Source organism: Phlebotomus argentipes, unplaced genomic scaffold, assembly GCF_947086385.1.
Source record: "Phlebotomus argentipes unplaced genomic scaffold, Phlebotomus argentipes genome assembly scaffold_4, whole genome shotgun sequence".
In the NCBI taxonomy this organism is placed as follows: Eukaryota; Metazoa; Arthropoda; class Insecta; order Diptera; family Psychodidae; genus Phlebotomus; species Phlebotomus argentipes.
Genome location: NW_026776174.1, coordinates 5,514,386 through 5,532,847, shown reverse-complemented (window position 1 = coordinate 5,532,847; position 18,462 = coordinate 5,514,386). Strand labels below are relative to the sequence as shown.

The following is an 18,462-nucleotide window of genomic DNA, read 5'->3' as shown; positions in this document are numbered from 1 at the left end:
TGGTGCCATGTAATCGAGAATACAAACAGATGACAAAAACCCGTGAAATTGATATTGATATTGACAATGTGATAGAAAGTGTACAACTCTTGCAACAATGTGAAATTAAAGGACAGTCAATAAGCTATCTCTCTCCGAAGCGATAGCACAGGAGCGTGAACGTTTAGCGTGTATAACTCATGTGAGTTTCTTCTTGAACAACCCTTTCAGATTCAGCCCCACGCGCACCCCTTCGCCCTGGGACGGCGTTCGGCTCTCTGACAAGTACAGCGCAGTGTGTCCACAGCGATTGCCAGATATACAGAACGAGACGGCGGCACTTGAGAAGATGCCCAAGGGTAGACTTGAGTACCTCAAGCGTCTCCTGCCTTTCCTGCAGAAGCAATCCGAGGACTGTCTCTACCTCAACGTCTTCTCGCCCGTTTACGGTAAGGCTATCGATTTTGCACATCCTCTGTAAAAATTCACACTCCACCCCTGAGATGTGACTCAATTTTCACACGCAGCTGCCACAGCTGAGAAAAAGCTCCCCGTTATTATGTTCATACACGGGGAGTCATTCGAGTGGAACAGTGGCAATCCATACGATGGCTCAGTCCTGGCCAGCTACGGAGACTTAGTAGTTGTCACACTAAATTATCGATTAGGAGTATTAGGTGAGTTAATACACTTGTCGACAAGCACACACTTTGCGCAATTGCCCGATTTCGTTGCCCTTCCTAAGCCATAAGCACCCCCAATTAGTCAATTTTCAGTCATTAACTGACCTCTCCGGCCCAGGTTTTCTCAATGCCAATCCGAGCCCTCAAATCCGAGCTCGCGTGGCGAACTATGGCCTTATGGATCAGATGGCGGCGCTGCACTGGGTGCAGCAGAACATCGCCAAGTTCGGCGGCGATCCCACGTCTGTGACGCTTGCGGGTCACGGCAGCGGCTCGGCGTGCATCAACTTCCTTATGACGTCGCCGACAATGGTGCCGGGTCTGTTCCACCGCGCCATCCTGCTCTCGGGCTCGGCGTACGCGTCATGGGCTGTCGTCGAGGACCCGGTCGTGTACGCCCTGAAGCTGGCCAAGGAGCTCAACTGCACCGTGCCCAGTGATCTCATCAAGAATCACGAACAAATCGTTGACTGCCTGCGAGAGATTCCATTAGAAGACTTGCTCAATGTTAACATTCAGGCGCCCAGCTATCTGAGCGCGTTTGGTCCATCTGTTGATGGGGTAGTTATACGCACAGGACTGTCGAATCAGGATCCCGACGAGCTGCTCTCGGCGGGTCCGTCGAAGCGCTCTCACGACTCATATCGACGATACGATCTGCTCTTCGGTGTAGTCACGGCTGAGGCTTTGTGGCGATTCAGCAATGTCGACATCCTGAATGGCTTCGAGGGCGAACGTCGCGACAGGATCATCCGGACGTACGTCCGCAATGCCTACACTTTTCATCTCAGCGAGATTTTCTACACGGTGAGTGGCTCGCAGTGCACGCTTTGGCGAGAGTGACACGCACCCAATTACAGGTGGTGAACGAGTACACGGACTGGGAGCGGACCTCACAGCATCCCATCAACACGAGGGACGCCGCAGTGGCGGCTCTGTCGGACGCGCAGTTCGTGGCGCCACTTATGCACACGGGAGACACGCTGGCGCCCCCGCCGGCGCTGCCCGGCCAGGAGAAGTCCGGCCCCAAGTGCTTCTTCTACGTGTTCGACTACCAGACCAAGGAGGGCGACTATCCGCAGCGCATGGGAACGGTTCACGGTGAGGACTTGCCATACGTCTTCGGGGCTCCGCTGGTGGACGGCTTCAGCCACTTTCCCCACAATTATACCAAGGCAGAAGTGGCACTGTCAGAGTCTGTAATTCTGTATTGGAGCAACTTCGCCCGAACTGGGTGAGTATCCCACAGAGCTTTCCACCCATTTTCCATTCTCTCTTTCGTGTTCTGTTTGTGTGAACATCCGAGAATGGGGAAAGCATGGGCGTAGCCATTGAATTTCAAAGTTTACTTCAACAACAAAAACTCTCAAATACGTTTGAGACCGTGCCATTAAAATAGAAGTTAGAGGACGGATTTTTGTGGTAGTTTGCCAATGTTCATGAATGAAATTCCTCAAAAATAGCAATTTACTCCCCACAGAAATCCCAATGAACATCAGAGGCCGGACTCGGTCTTGGCTGCAACGAAGGAACGCAATCGATTCAAGAGCATTGTGTGGGATGAATATGATCCCGTCCATCAGAAGTATTTGGAAATGGGTGAGTATGTGCTTTCCTTGTTTTGGCACGTGATGTGCGAGGTATTCATGCAAAATTTATGTCCTGATGGGACAATTACGGGTTTGAAATACCACAGGAATGAAGCCCCGCATGAAGAACCATTTTCGGGCACATCAGCTTTCCATTTGGCTTCGACTAATTCCCGAACTCCATCGAGCTGGGATGGAGGATGTCATTGGGCGGCATAATTTATTCAAGAACCACGACAACATGGATCTCTACGAGGGTCTCGTGAAGCCAGATTCACTATCACGCCTGTCACTGTTCGAGGAGTCCTTCAAGAGGCGAAACTCCAACGACTCCCTGGGTTTGGGCGGTGAGTAAAGCAAGAGAGATTCGCAAATTTTTATCAGTGTTCGTCAGTAAATTTTGCAATTAACCTCATATCTTGCGTGAAAGTTGGAGAAAGCCATATTGCAAGAAAAGTTTGCGGAAGTTTGCTTAAATATGCCGCAGAAGGTTGAATGAATATTTTTCCGTAAGCTCGCGTCTAATAAGGGCTTCTCTTGCAGGGATTACCACCATGGAGCCATTATCATTAACAACATGTATGCCAGTGGCAAATTACAGCGCGCTAAGCCCAACTTCTGCCATTAATGCCACTACAGACACCCTCAACAGCCTCGAAGCGGCTGGATATGCCGCCTACTCCACTGCCCTCAGCGTCACCATTGCCATCGGCTGCAGCCTCCTCATCCTCAATGTGCTCATCTTCGCGGGCGTCTACTATCAGCGCGACAAGACGCGCCTGGAAGTGAAGAGTCTGCAGAAGCAGTACCAGCAGCGAGGCACGCACCAGCAGCCGCCCTTCGATCCCATCAAGCATGCCCACTACCACCTGGGCCACCCGCAGCCGTCCAACGTCATCGTGGACGTGGAAAACCACGACTCGGGCACAATCCTGCTCTCGAACGACATCAAGTCGCCGCACATTTGCTCCAACAGCATGCAAATCAACACAACAGGTGGCTGTCTGCAGACAAAGATCCCCCTCAGCGACTCGGCGCCCTTCAAGAGCACCCGCAACGAGCACGTGCCAATGAAGAACACCCTCAATCGCACCACCAACACCTCCGCGGGCTTCACGGGTTCCGGCATGATGACGCTGCCGAAGCCAGGAAGCGGTGGTGTTCAGCAGACCAGCCAAATGTCCGTGTACCGCGGCGACGCCTGTCTCACGCTGCCACGGAAGACAAACACTGCCAATCTCAGTCTCAGCAATGCGGGCAATAATGGTAAATGACCCTCTCTCTCTCTCTCTTTAATTATGCTTACCATGCAAGCCTTTGATCTGGCGCGCGTCCCGCTGCACCTGTGGGTTTGCATTCGGAAAAATCGTGATCCCGCATGCAATGCACCTCTCGCAGCTTTCTGACAAACACAAAGTACTCTCTAAATTGAAGCCACTCCAATGCCGTAAATCCCATGAAATCATTGAGCAATATCTAATTATTGAAATGGGAATTTATCACTGTTTAGGGATCATTACCAAGCGTACCAAGAGTTTTACCAGTGTTTCTATTTTCCATTGAATCACGAGCCTCGCGAAATAGGGAATAATACAGAAGCGCTTCCTAATCCGGTGTTCAAACATCCAATCAATGAGCAGTCATTCTGAATTTTAAGATCTATCCCATAGAAATTAGAAGACACGAAAATATTTACCCAACAGATTGGAACGATGCCGATGAATTATCACTTGTGAGTTTAATAACTTGTCGCTTTATGATCACCTGACGTCATTCTCAAGGTCGAAGGTGAGCGTGATGTCTTTTTTCTTGCTTTTCTCCTCGTGCTCCTTTTATCACCGGAAGCTGGATCAATCTGATGATCCAAGATGGCGAACTACGAGAATGCGATGTTTCGGTGATGCTCATTATTGCAGTCCTTTCTGCTGCCGCCATCTCGGTGTTGGATTGAAAACAATGGTTGAAGAAGCGGCAAAGAATAATAAACCCAAAAACTTTTTTCTCATATTCTAGGTCAAATTTTCAATTTCGCTCCTAAATTATTTTTAAATCGATGCTCTGAACTCTTGCCAGCGTCTCAAGTTGATTAATTTTGTGCCAAAGATAGCATATTTCAGGCATGAATTACGGAAAAAATTTCGCATTAATTTTTTCCGGCCATAAAAAGCCCGAATACATTTAAGGTCAGAGACGAAGAAGGGCTCTAAATTTTCGAGAGATACACGCAGTGCATTTGTGTGAGAATAGAGATATAAAAAAGCTGTAAATGGAATTTTTTTCTGTGATAAATTTTCATCATCTAATTGAACTTTGTCACTTCTGCTCCATTTGCTGCCAAATAGACATTGAGATGCACGATAGAAAGTGCGATGTGAGGAATGGGGTGGAATTTTACGGTTTTGGAGTGGAAATTTGTGGTGATGTTTCTTCACAAGTGGCAAAAGTCATGTTGGATTAAAGTTGTGCACAAGTGATTGTGTAATTCAATTTTTTTGCCGTTCATACCCTCGACTTCCTGCCTCTGGGTGAGGTTCACATGGAAACTTTTCCCTCATTCATCCCATCAAGGGTGAAAAGGAGCGGAGGGATGGGTTTTTAGCATGGTGAACCGTACTTTGTACACTTGAGAGAAGAAAACTTGCCCCATTTTCCCGTGAAATGCGATTTGCCATCCGGGGAAAAAAGAGTTTTTCCACTAAATCAAGTGGAGAGAATCCCTCTATTCAAATAATTAAATCGACCTTCTCATCCAATTTAATTATATCACACGCAGTCACACAAATTGCTTGCCATGAATGGACGAGTGGAGTGTCGATGGGACATAATAAATTTATTTTATTTGTGTATATAAAATTCACAGTGCCATTCATGGCTCGATTAAAATATATTGCGACAGTTGTTTCGACACAGGTCACATTGTATTGCCCTGCCGCGCGTCCGCATTTGCAGGTGTGGCAATAAATTTCACGCGCCACTTTTCCAAAGAAACCCACACTTTTGGGAAGAAAATCACCCTCTCGACCAGGCGAACTCCGCTTGTTTACTGAAGGCATTTAAATTCGACACGAAAGCTGTGAACAATCCACACAGAAAATCTACAGAGAAGCTTCGGGCCATTCGAAATTCTCGTGCAAAACTTTACACTCACCAATTTCCCTCCTCGAGCAAATTGCCGTGGAAATTAGAACAGTGCGCTCATTATAAGGAAAAGTAGACACGAGTCACAAAACTTCACCGCAAATCAGAGATAAAAAAAGCCTTTTATTTCACATTCAATTTCCACAATTCGCCGCAGAAGAAATTTAACCAAACCGAGAGGTTCCAAATTTTTCACATGCCATGGCAATATTTTCTTGTCGAGAAAAATACATGTATGTTTTGTAATTCAATATTTATGTAAGATAACAAACAAGCGACGTTAGATTTGCATTTCATCAGCAATGGATCAAGGATATGAATTCCAGACGGTCTCTCAAGAGAAATACATGCAAATACATTTTTATTTACATTGAATTTCTTCGTAATAGCGCAGAACCTTCACTGCAACTTCCATAATTGTGTTTTAGATGTGCTCTTGAGGCATTTTCCAGTGCGAAACACTCCAAAATGTTAAATATGGTGTTAACCGTAAATTAGCGAGCCAAAACTCTATGCGAAGCACTTCCTTGGTCCTCAGCTTAAACTTTAATTCCATTCTGCGGTCGGCAAATTAGTAGTGCTAAAAATTTAATTAGGATTTAGTGTCAGAACTCCTTTTTCTCATACACACAGAGTTTGTGTGTGCATGAAATTCACAAAGTTTCGCATAGTTTTCCATCTGGGAGTGTGAGATTAATTACTGCATTGTAGAATTAAAAATAACACGCGAGTGAAGAACATCTCACGAGAGGAATGCACACCAAATTCAATTACACTTGAATGAAGAAGTGCGCGAGAAGAAAGCGTTCCACAGACGCTTCACTTTCTCATTCGGGAGGTAATTCGGTAATTACATTGAATGGAGGCATTCATCAGAATGATGATATCAAAAATGAAATATCAGGAGCCTTTTGTGAATGGGTAAAATATTTTCCCATTGCGAGCACGGAGTGTGTTTTATTGAATAGACAAAGATTCAGTGTATGAATTCAATATCAGTGGCATGAAATGGGAATTGTATTGAAATGCGAATAACAAAGGGGAAATGTGCGGCGAAGATATTGGATGGAACTATTCCGTCCTGTGCAATGTATTGTGGCTGGAAGGTCGATTAAAATAATTATGAAAGTGGTCGCTGGCTTCGCATCTTGTCTGGCGTGGGGAAAAGTTTGTGGGGTCGCATAAATCGCAAAGCAAAAGGAGCTTTCATATTTTACACGGAACAAAAGGACCGGCACTCGCTCGTAAATCACGGCACCACGAATGAATTTTAGTGTGACGGAAGTTGAGCGTAAGAAGTGAAAACTGGACGTGAGCCAATAGCTTCAGTGGGCGTCATTTCCACCCACTCTGCAACTCATTTTATGCTCCACAGCTCCCGACAAGCTCTCAAAGAGACTGTTTTTATTTCCACACGATGGCAATTTGTTTATGGAATTGGCTGGATTTTAGCTGATTTGGATATTATTCTTGTGCGAGGACTTACGATCATTCAGAAGGGAATTACAAGGGTTATAACTTTACATTGTTTCGTAACTATTTTGCAGCACCGTTTGCGAGAAATATTCTCAAAAACTATACGTCAAACATTTATCAAAAACTGTCGTATTTTGAGCAGAAAATATAAACATTTTCAATCTCTTTGGGAAAATTCTCCTAAATCAAAGCCCTTACCTCTTCTTGTTCTGTTTTATGATTTTTCAATTCATATCAGAGGTGTGTTTTTGTCACTTTGACGCTGATTTAAAATGTGTACATATTAGAAAATCAAAAGAGTTCCACTCTTTGTGTCCCTTCGCGTTTGACGGTTTTTTCATCAACGCTGCGCGCGAAGGCCTTTAGCTTTTTTGGATGCATTTTGATGTGAAACATGCGAATTAATTGCGCCCCACTTTGTCGTCCGCAGAGGCGCTCTTGAGCAAGATCCAGCCAAATGGCAGCGCCGTGCGGGCGCCGCGACCGCCCGTGAGGAACGGCAGCAGCGTGAGCAACAGCAGCAGCCCGCCAGAGAACACGCCGCTGCTGCAGGGTCTCAACCATCAGCACCAGCAGTACCACCTGCAGCAGCAGAAGGGCAGCGCGGCCCAGCAGGTGCCGCAGGCCGCCATCAGCGAGATGCGCGTCTGAGCGACGAAGAAAGCCTCACAGGATATTGAATAACGTACATATGCGATAGTTAAATTCACACAATTACCTTTACGAGTTGATTAATTATTGTTTTCGAACTCTCATTTGTAATCTCTAAACACTGTGCTGTACATATTCCATTACATGAGGAGGAGAAGATACGATCTTAGAGGTCAGAGGACATGTTTCTATACTAAAAAAAAGAGAATTAGGAAAGAAAAACCATAACTATATTTACTAAGAAAATGTGAATGATGAAAATTGTTAAATCTTTTTCTATATTTATCGACGGACAATCGCGTTTATAATTTGTTTCCGTGATCAAAAGAGTGTTGAAAATTTATTTACAATCTCAAAAATCTCTATTTTATTTTCTAGGTGAAACATATCAAATTGTAGATATACATTGATTTCTCAAATGACAAAGAAATAACATAACAAGCCATAATGAAAAATTAAGAAATTAACACACACTCATAAACTGATATGTATTTTCTCAGAATGAAGGAAAACAAACTTCTGTGCTTTGCATAAATTTGTATCGAATTTAGATTTTTGATAAATTGCTCAAGAGTGATTATGAGTAGGAAACATTTTTTATGTTGAATGAGTGCATTTGTTGACAAAACCTTATTGTATTTCACACCATAAAATGTACATTGTTACTTAAAAATAATATAAATCAAGTCGAATTAATACTCCACGCCTTTCATTTGGTCATCTGTCTCTTTATCAGAAATTCCGTTTCAGATTCCATCAGGAAATGAGAGAGAAGGAGTAAAATATCGTCGGATTATGTTAAATTTAACCAACAATCATTTCGCAATGTTTTTTTTTTAATTTATTTGCTCATAAATTCAATAATTTGCTGTCATACTCTCAAAATTAGACAAAAACTCTCAAAACGAGAGCTTAATTGCATCATTTTTGGCAGTGCAATCGATATTCATTATGTATTCAGAGGATAGGATGGAAATTTTCACTCTTTTCTGTGTGTTATCATGCTTAATGAAGTGAAAAATTAACTCTGAAAAATAACTATAATTTTGCTTCGTCCAACATCTGTTCAATTTTGTGCTTCGATGGATGTTCTAAACAAGATTGTCACTTTTATTACCTTATTTCCAAACTTGAGTGGAATAAAGTCGTTGGCTGTTACATTTTCAACCGTTCGAGCTGCCAACAATGCCCACCGACGTTCTGCATACTCTGCGGCGCACGGGGCAAAGTGCCCTCGGCCACCATCGCGCACACTCGTGCCGTGACCGTGACCACATGTGACAGCTCAGTACTCACCACAGTGTCCGTGCTTCACCACTGTGTACAATTTTTCCGTGGAAATTTCACAGTGGCAAGTGTTTGCAATGGCGATATCTCGGGCCGAAGCAAGTGCAGTGAGACAGTTGTAGGCGTCCGCGGGTGCTCCAGGTGCTGGTGGGCAGCATGATGGACGGTGTGCAGGCGCGCGGAGAGTAGTGGATGCCCGTGCGTGTCCCCGAGCGCCCCATCGCTGATTGACAATGGTGGTAGTGAGTCCGGTGGGCAAAAAATCAATGAAATTTTCTCACTTGCACTGCCATACACACTCTCGGGGTTTGTTGTGTAAGTTTTTGGAGGTTGATCTCTTACTACGCGATTCACGACGCGCGATGCTTGCGGCTGCCTCGGCTGGGGGGCTCCGCGGCCGTCGTGCGCTGGAGATATTGTGCAGCGAGCTCCCTTCATGGGCGCCCATATCGTCGCAAAGCTCTTTTTTTTATCATTGTCTTCCCATTGAATGTGATGTGTTTTTCCCTTCACGGCTCTGCAGCCTCTATTCAGTCGCGAACTCCCGCGAGAATTCACAATGGCTGGGAGACACGGTGTGTTCAATGGTGGAACACAAGTGGGCAAACCTTGTCCTACAGTCCGCGATTTCCTACATTCACCCACGATTTCTCTCCCGTTCGCGCTATTCTAATTCCCCTACGCACACGCGAAAATGCGCCTTCTGGCCAGTGACTTGGAAATCTCGATGAATGAACTCTCTGCGCTTCTGGGGCTGCAAAACCACCCCAAAAGCCCCTTCTCTCCAGTTTCTGGGGCGCAAAGTCCCCCCGCGGATCAGGTGCGCGGCAGGAGTGACACGAGAAGGGTGGTGCTACGCCACTGGGGCACCTTTCGCCCGTCGCCTCGCATCGCCTGTTCATTGTCATCATTCATTCATTGATACTGTTGAGGAGCGCGCCATCGCGAGTGTGTGTGTGTTCATTGATTGCGCGCCTCTGTGTGTTGGTGGGACTCTTCTTTTTTCTCCCCAGCGACTCTCGAGGCGAAAATACGCATCTTTCTCTCGACAACGTGAAAATGCGATGGATTTCCACTCTGGCCAGCGAGCAGGGCATTCCCGAAAACACGTTTCACACAGCTTCGCCTACACATGGAGTGAGAGACGCTGCGCTTGTGGTTGTTTTCACTCCGCGACATGGCTTTATGGTTGAACTTTTGTCCGAGGAGGTGTTTTACCTGCAGACTCACCATTTGACTCTCGGGGGCTCTCTTCTTTCTCTCTCTCTCTTCTTCTCTTTCTGCCCACAGATCGCTGCTGCGCCTCGTCTCGCGGCCCGCGCGCTGAGATGCCCACAGGAAGTGTTGAGCATTGCTAGAAGTCTGACTCTTGCTGTGGCCGCGGATTGCGCAGAGATCACAGCTATTGCCATGAATTGGAGGCTGTCTGAATGACAAGACATTCCAATTCTCCGCAGCTTTGCAAAGCGCCATTTTCATCGTGACACATTCTTTTCATATGTGCTCAAATGATGATGTCATTTTCATATACTTTACCTTAATTGAAGGACACTGAAATGTTCTCTAACTTTGAGGATAGCATAAAAAATTCCTGGCATTTCCTGTGGGTGATAATTTACTATTTATGCTGAAAATAGTGGTCATTTAATCCTAAAATTATTCTACAATGTTATTATTTGGCACTAAATGTATCAAAATTAAAGCTAAGAACGAGATTGTTAAACTCGTCAAGAATATTTATTGCTTTTGTTGGATATGAAATTTTCCACCTGTGTGAATTTATTGAAACATTTCTTAGTGTAACAAATACATAGACTGACAAAATTGTGAGCGAAGTTCCTATGATTTAATTACTTAAAATAAGAACAACTAAAACTTCTGAAAAAAGTTCCCAAATTCTTTGTCTTCGAGTTAATGTTCCACGACTGTTTTCTTTTATCTTTTTCTCAGAATATATGAGAAGCTAGATTTTAGCCACAACTCTCTATCTTTCTAAATAAAACTGCATAAAAATTTGCCTTCTTGTGCCTCTTTGAAGCACAGGATTGCCCAAGGCGGCTTTACCCGGTTGACTGGAAATTAATTGCTTCAGCCTAAGCAAGACCCTTCTGGAAATCCCATCGCTTATAGCCAAATTCTGCCTCGTGAACTGAACACAATCTCTTCTCATTTCAGATTTGTGACTGTGGCATGTGAGATGTGTCGTCGATTTGTAGTATTCATCGCATGCAGAGTGAAAGAGAGTTGTTTCTCTCACTGAGGAGTGAATTTTAAAGTTTTAGTGAACAAAAACAATAATTGTAGAAAGAGATTTTAGAGGAAGCAATTTGACCTGGAGAAAAGTGTGTGTGTTTAATTGTGCGCGCTTTGTGAAACAGTGAAGGACAAGATGCACGTATCAACTCACTCGTCGAGCAATCTCAACTTCACTGTTCCCGTGTCAACGGCGCAGCGTCAGATATCCTCGCAGGAGCAGCAACAGGGCAATATTTCCAATTGTGATACTGAAGATGAGGTAGGAAAGACGCGATGTTTACGCCACAAGAGAGAGAGAGAGAGATTGAGTGAGCGCGTGTGTTTGCAGATTCCAGCTTCGGTGATAAGCAGCGTGGGCACGGTGAATTATCAGCAGACCCCGCATCAGATCTACGTTGTGGCTACTCAATCGCCGAGCACTCCGATCAAGTTGCCCGCGAAGAGCCACACGGAGGCTTCTTCCAGCCACGCCAGCGATCCCGGGTCGTCCGGCAAGATGGTGCAGCAGTCTGTGATTGGACAGGCGGCGCCACCGGCCAGCGTTCAGCCGCGCCTGCATCCGAAGAAGCGAAAATTCGACCCGGCTGAGCTGGAGGAGATGAACTCCACGGCCGTGGCGAAGGTGGACGAGGGAGCTCCAGCTGCGACCAGCGCAGAGACTGTCAGCAAAGTGGCACCGGCAGTGACGGCGTCCAATGGCGTGACCACGGCACAAATCATCTTTACGACGCACTCAGTGCCCGCGTACAGCCACGCCAATACCTACCATGTGCAGCCGACAGCCGAGTCAACGCCGGTCAGAGAGGTGAGATTTGCAATTTTTCAGAGCCTTTCTTTTCTGGTCGCGCGAGGGAATTAGAAAGAATTGTAATTGTAAGATGAACTTTCTGAAAATGAAGAACTCATTTATGTTTTTTTCACTCATAGCAAGAAAACAGGAATAGAAATGCCGATATTCGACCTTCTACTCCTGTTTCTAGTACTAAAGAAATCTTTAAGCTAAATATATAATATACTTATGATGTTTATAAGTCTTTATCCATTGAACTTCCTTTCAAAATGTATCTTTTTGCTCTGGTAATCACTGCCAAGCTTCAAAGACACAAAGTCAAGCTTGGAGTTGTCTTTTTAACAGATAAACTCTGAGCATGAAATTGAATTGCTCTTTTATTCTTAGCCTTTCATTGGCAGTTCTAGCAACAATAATAAAAGAAAGTTGTGTTTTCAACTCTTTTCTTGTGAAAGTTCTGAAAATCCTTTGATTTTCCAACTTCAAAGCAATGGGTTTATAAAGAGAATTTCGTAGTCAATGTAGAATCGTTCTCCAACTTTCATCTTCTTGACAATTTTTTCATAAGTTAAGTTTTGCATTTTGAATCTCTCTTTGGCCTTTGGTTGAGCATAAAATTGCAGGAATGTCTCATATTAAAGACCGTCTTTAACATTCCGCAGCCAGTCAGTAAATCAATAAGACTGACGATGTATCGAATTTCACGCAACAATATAACTAAATCGACTCCCTTTTCCACCTTTAGGCACCGGCGATGCCGAGTATTGATCTCACGGAGTGGCGCGACCATCGGGTGCTGCTGAAGCACATCTCGATGAACATCTACCAGCCGGGCTCGATTAAGGCCGTGGAGCAGCCTCACTCCGTGGTGGTGAAGATGGACGGCGAAGAGGGAAGCTGCAGGAAGGTGGTGGACGTCTTTGGCGCGAACAGATTCGACATTGTGAGCGATGCATGTCCTTCAGTGTCAGCGGTGAGTAGTTTTGCTGTGATTGCACAAATTCCTCAATTCGAAATGATAAGAAGCTTCTGGCTGAAATTCAATATCACGGGTTATTGTGAGTAATTTGCGATAGAGACTTGCTTTCGCTGCAAAAATTCAATTTTGTCACAAATAGAGAAGGGTGCAAATTGAATTCGTTTTGTAGCTGAACTTAACAAGATTTGACTCTTTTATCTCTTTTTGCTCTTAGGTGTCTGTCGGAATGCGCGTGTGTGTCCGGTCGCAGATATCAGATTCGCCTGGATATGTTTTTGTGGAGGGAATTGTGAATGATGTGTTGAACAATACGAAGCAGTTTTCCGTGCAGATGGCGAACAACGTTCAGGATGTGAGAATTGTGAAGCGGGCGGACTTGCGTCTGCTTCAGCCGCCGTGGTGGGATGAGCTGACAGATGTGATGAAGGGCGGGAGTCAGGATGATGCCATGAACACGTTGAGCAGTACAAATAGCTCGGGATTACCACAGATGGGTAATGCGAATAGCCATAAGAGTGAGGTGAGTGAGGCCGAGACGAAGATTGTGTATGCGAACTACGTGAAGGGTGCTTGTCGCAATGTTGCCATGAAGTCAATTGTGGCCGTGTCGTCGCGCGCCGCGGCCAATTACGGTGCGCCAATGCATCGATATGACACTTCACCGCCAATTCAGGTGCATCACGTTCTACCGATACTGCACAATCAGGAGGAGTACTATAGAACCACGGCCACATCACCTTTTCAGGGGACAAGCGTCACGGCGACAGAGGCGGCACCGCCGGGCGGCTCAATGGACGCGCTGCCGCCGGGTGTGTCAGTATTAACCTCTACGACCAGTCCCAATCCGGAGGAGCTGATGAGGCGCCAGCGCTTTGACGACTACGAGAGTGACGACGAGCTGCGACGCGAGGACATCAGTTTCCCTATTGACGGCGACGTGGAAAAGTTGTCCGGGAGCAGCAAGAGGAGCAGCATGCAGAGCCGCGGCAGCACGTCGAGCTTGCTGGACCAAAGACTGACACCGCGATCTCAGCCGGCAACGCCGCGGTCTCAGGCCGCCACGCCGCACCGCTTCAAGAAGGGCGACATCGTCACGACACCGAGCGGAATTCGGAAGAAGTTCAACGGGAAGCAGTGGAGACGACTGTGCTCCAACGATCCCTGCTCCAAGGAATCTCAGCGGCGTGGCTTCTGCTCACGCCATCTGAGTCAAAAGGGCAACTCTTTGAGATCTGCCGGAGGTCCCAATCAATTCCCAACGAGGTGAGCGTTTTGCAACCCTGTGTGTTTTAGCTAAAACCACAAAATTGCGCTTTTTACTAACTTGATATCTCTCTGTGTCTTTCAGTCGCTCCAGCAGCAAAGCTCAAGCTGACGAGGACACATCGAGGGATTCAGAAACATCACCGAATTATCGAGTTGCCGGGAGATTTGATCAGGAGGAAACTGACGTTGCCAATATGCTGGGTGAGTGAAAATCATGCCATATCGAATTCATCAGCTCTCAATAGTATAGCCAATATTGATCTGCAGCAGTGTGAATAGACAAAAAAGAGTACTTCCCAGAATGGAATAATCGTCGAATAATAGCAAAATTCTGTGAAATCTTTTCATTAAATTCATTGGTAGTGACGGCAAAAAAGGCGAATGGGAGAGGAAATTTGGGGAGAGATGATGTGAAACAAAGGGTTAGCCGAGTGAACAGTTATTGATAAAAGTGCCTGCATAGGATTTTTGGGACTCAAAGCTCAGTGCTGGTCGCAATTTCAATGCAGATAGTCAGTATATCAAGTAAATCGATATCGGGATGAATTATGAGGACATTCTAACAGGAGCTGAGCTGTACCTTCGATGCTTATGTATAGTTTATTAGTGACTTGGTGTGGTTTCGTGTGAATGCCTTGTGATTTGTGTCTCCCTGTTTGGCTCTTGCAGTTTCGCTGAGTAGCTCACGATCAGCCACACCGTCATTCTCCTCGCCGACAAACCACGGCTCACCACCAATTCACACCACGCAGTCTCCAGTGACGGTGGGCAATCGCCAGAACGTCTTCATGCCCATCGGCAATCCGGCGGCGCAGTCGGAGTCCGCCAAGTGGAAGGCCAATTCGCCGAGTCCCGTGCAGCACGGCATGGCGGCGCACTCGCACGTGATACGGCCGGAGCTGGTGAGGCCGCCGCAGCAGACACAGCCGCCGCCACCGCCACAGGAGATGCACCATCATCATCAAGCGCAGCCGGCGATGTCCACGCAGCAACAGGTCTCGGCTCCGCCGCCGAACGTGCCCATGGGACATGCAACAAGTGTCATTCGCATATCGCCAGCTTCGAGTCACGCATACCACTTGCAGCCGGTGATTATGGACGCGGGGCACATGGTGTCCTCCATTCCGTCAGTGGAGAAGCCGCAGACAAAAAACGGCATCAATCCCAACTCTGTGTATCCTTGGCACACGCTCCTACCCGTGATTAATCCGCCTCAGGCGCGTCCTGGGCAGACGCTCTTCAATTCCAACGCCAAGCCGCCCTCGCCGCCACCGCCTGAAGCCGCAGAACCCACCGCAGACGATGATGGAGAAGGTAAGACAGAGGCAAATTTGTCACTTTATCAAGTGCTCGTAGGGAAGCTATTCTTTCTTGATGTGTGAAGATTATTTGATTTCTAGATTAATTAAAAACAGTTCAAGTTGATTTAATTCTGCCTAAAACGATACATCAATAACATTTCGGAAACAGTGATATTTTGATGTCACAACATTAACTGAAAATGAGTTATTTTATATGATTTTTATGCAAATTCTCTTTCTTCCTGGCAGACGATCAAGGGGATGATGATGTTTTTGAGACTCCGGCGCCAGAACCTTCAACGTCTGGTGGTCCGAGCGCTTCGACGAATGACAATTTTCATCCACCCTCGAGTATGGCGAATGGTAGCAATATGGCGTGCAACTTTCTGACCAGCCACGGTCCATTTGGCAATCAGGCGGACAACAGCGAGGCCTCGAGTGAGGGTGAAAAGGGGGCTGGCAATCAATATGTTGTGGGAAATGTGGCTGTTTCGCACACGACAATTTTGCCAAAGATTGGTCAGCTGGAGTCAAATCCATCCAAGACGCGGCGGACGCAATCTTGCAGTGCCATTGAGGCGAGTACAAAGGATCCACAGAGTCCGCAGGCGAAGAAAGAGGGCGGCGGTGCCAAGATAAGGCGTCCCATGAATGCCTTCATGATCTTCTCGAAGAGACACCGTGCTCTAGTGCATCAGAAGCACCCTAATCAGGACAATCGCACCGTCAGCAAGATTCTGGGTGAATGGTGGTACGCTTTGGGGCCAGAGGAGAAGGCAAAGTATCACGATTTGGCCACTGAGGTCAAAGAGGCGCACTTTAAGGTGAGTCTGCACTCGAACCTACGTTGAATGTCAATTCCCATTCATACTGTGGGCTTTTGGTGTAGAGTGGCTATTTGCAATTCAATCGTAATCTTATCTCGATGATGATGTGAGCAAAAATGAGAGTTGTAGGTGGAGTGCATTAAGTCATTGAGAGAGATTACGTGTTATTTGCACGATAAGTTGTGGGTGAATGTATGTTTTATGTGAATGAATGAATATTCTCCCTTTCAGGCGCACCCAGAGTGGAAGTGGTGCTCAAAGGACAGAAGAAAGTCATCGAGTTCAACAAAGGACGGTCGTGGGCGGACGGATTCGATCGATGGGGCGGATTCTCTGGATGAAAAGAGTCCCAAGACGCCCGGTGTGGATTCGTCAATGCAGCCGAATGACGTTATTCCACTCACAATTTCAGCGTTCAATGCAATGGATGATGCAGACATGTCGGTGACGGTGAAGAAGGAGGAGGAAGGCGCCTCTGACATGAACGCTCAAGTGCAATGTGGAGATGGTACAGAGCAGGTGCCACACTCCAGCACGACGATGTTAATGGAGCAGCAAAAGGAGGAGGCAATGTCTGACGATGATCAGGTAATTAATACTTTCCTCTGCATCAAGTCATCACCACTCATTGTTCGACTTTCTCTCTCTCCATCTGCAGATGGTGATAGCCGAGGATACAGGTGCAACTGAAAACAATGCTGATATTGATTTGCAGTGTGCAGAAAAGGTAACGGATTCAGATGTTGAAGAAGCGAATTGTGATGACTCGGAAGAATCACACAAGAAGAAGAAGGTCTTTAAAAAAGTTACCATCGAATAACTTTGAGACACTTTGTTGAAACACATGTGATTAATTCTTGTCTTCTCTTGTCCTTTTTAGATGAATGAATCGTGTGATGAGACACCTCAGATTGGTGCAAATAGTGGCGTGTCGAATACCAATACAGGAATTAGTGGTGATTCGCATCCAAACATGGAGATTCGATGCAAACCGAAACCCATTAAGCCGGCGTCTCAAATGGAGAGTGTCATGTACAGCTATCCACAAATGCCCATCGCCACTTATGGGCCGAAGAATCCATCGGGCGTGTCAACTTTTCATCCAACAGGTAAATATATTGTACAAGAGCTTTGGAGGGAGGACATTTAACCCTCGCTCTGTCCAATGTTGGTTTATCAAGAGTTAGTATTTCAAACAAGAGACATTGCAAATTGTAATTCATTTAAAGCAGTTTCTTCATTGGTTATTCAAAAGTTTATCTTGTCATCAAATTTTCCCATGAAATCCCAGCTGTATAATATAAAGATTTTAAAACTTACAGTGTCTCAACAGGGCAATTGTTAACTCTCACTTTCATTCTTGAACAGGTGGTGCTTTCAAAACCATGCCAGCGAGCCCGAAGAGCGCCAAAATTCCACGCACAATGGATCAAGCGAGCGCCGAGATGTTTAATTCGCAGATGCAATCGTCGGTGAAGATGGAGAATGCTCTGGACTCGTGCAATGCGAGCAAGAACTCGGCCATATTCACGTTCAATCCCACCCAACACGATCAGATGCAGCTGCAGCAGCAGGAGCAGCACAGGCAGAACATGGAGTATCAGAAGAAGGCCTATGCGCACCATCATGGCGCTCAGTCGCCGGCGGAGGCGGGCGGCGGTGATGGTATTTACAATAACAATAATGTGAACAGCAAAGGTAAATTCGTGGCGATAAGTTTCACTAACCAAAATCACCATCATCATATTGATCATCAAATCATCAATTCTACTATCTCTACTTCTACTACTTCCTGCATTACTAACACCACTAATACCACTAATTCATCGACAACGAATCATGTAACGGACGATACGATTGTTTATGAGACAATTGTGATTGAGAATAACAATAACAATCATCAGACTGAAATGTGTGGCGTGAATAAGGCGGGACAGACGGGATATGTTGTATTGACACCTGCATCATTTTCAGAATTGATTGCAAACACAAATTTGGCCACAGCAGGTGATTTGTGTGGTGTCAAAGAGGCGAACAAGGGCAAAATGGTGGCGACAATTGGTGGCGATGCCAACAAGAAGCCACCTGTCGCATCGCAGCAGATTCTCATGATAAATCCAAGCACAATTGCGACAGTGTCGACGCCCGCCTCGTCAAATCCCTCGCCGGTGGTGAGCCAGAAGCCCATCATGCTGGCGCTGAGCAGCAATCAGCAGGTTAGATTTGCACGCTAGTTCGTT

General features: G+C 46.0%; 1 protein-coding gene across 1 annotated transcript in view; it reads left to right on the top strand.

Annotated features, from left to right (window-relative positions):
* The window catches only part of LOC132258006 (uncharacterized), a 43,669-nt gene that overhangs the window by 20,575 nt on the left and 4,632 nt on the right, over positions 1 to 18,462 (top strand). The window contains exons 3-22 of the mRNA XM_059755098.1: positions 211 to 428; positions 507 to 656; positions 781 to 1,469; positions 1,523 to 1,896; positions 2,143 to 2,261; positions 2,359 to 2,602; positions 2,781 to 3,225; positions 7,348 to 7,542; positions 11,160 to 11,318; positions 11,388 to 11,864; positions 12,595 to 12,822; positions 13,043 to 14,091; positions 14,177 to 14,295; positions 14,764 to 15,408; positions 15,645 to 16,219; positions 16,454 to 16,810; positions 16,881 to 17,015; positions 17,103 to 17,331; positions 17,591 to 17,920; positions 18,197 to 18,438. Of these exons, the coding sequence (XP_059611081.1) occupies positions 211 to 428; positions 507 to 656; positions 781 to 1,469; positions 1,523 to 1,896; positions 2,143 to 2,261; positions 2,359 to 2,602; positions 2,781 to 3,225; positions 7,348 to 7,542; positions 11,160 to 11,318; positions 11,388 to 11,864; positions 12,595 to 12,822; positions 13,043 to 14,091; positions 14,177 to 14,295; positions 14,764 to 15,408; positions 15,645 to 16,219; positions 16,454 to 16,810; positions 16,881 to 17,015; positions 17,103 to 17,331; positions 17,591 to 17,920; positions 18,197 to 18,438 (6,979 nt within the window). The remainder of the gene's footprint in view (positions 1 to 210; positions 429 to 506; positions 657 to 780; positions 1,470 to 1,522; positions 1,897 to 2,142; positions 2,262 to 2,358; positions 2,603 to 2,780; positions 3,226 to 7,347; positions 7,543 to 11,159; positions 11,319 to 11,387; positions 11,865 to 12,594; positions 12,823 to 13,042; positions 14,092 to 14,176; positions 14,296 to 14,763; positions 15,409 to 15,644; positions 16,220 to 16,453; positions 16,811 to 16,880; positions 17,016 to 17,102; positions 17,332 to 17,590; positions 17,921 to 18,196; positions 18,439 to 18,462) is intronic.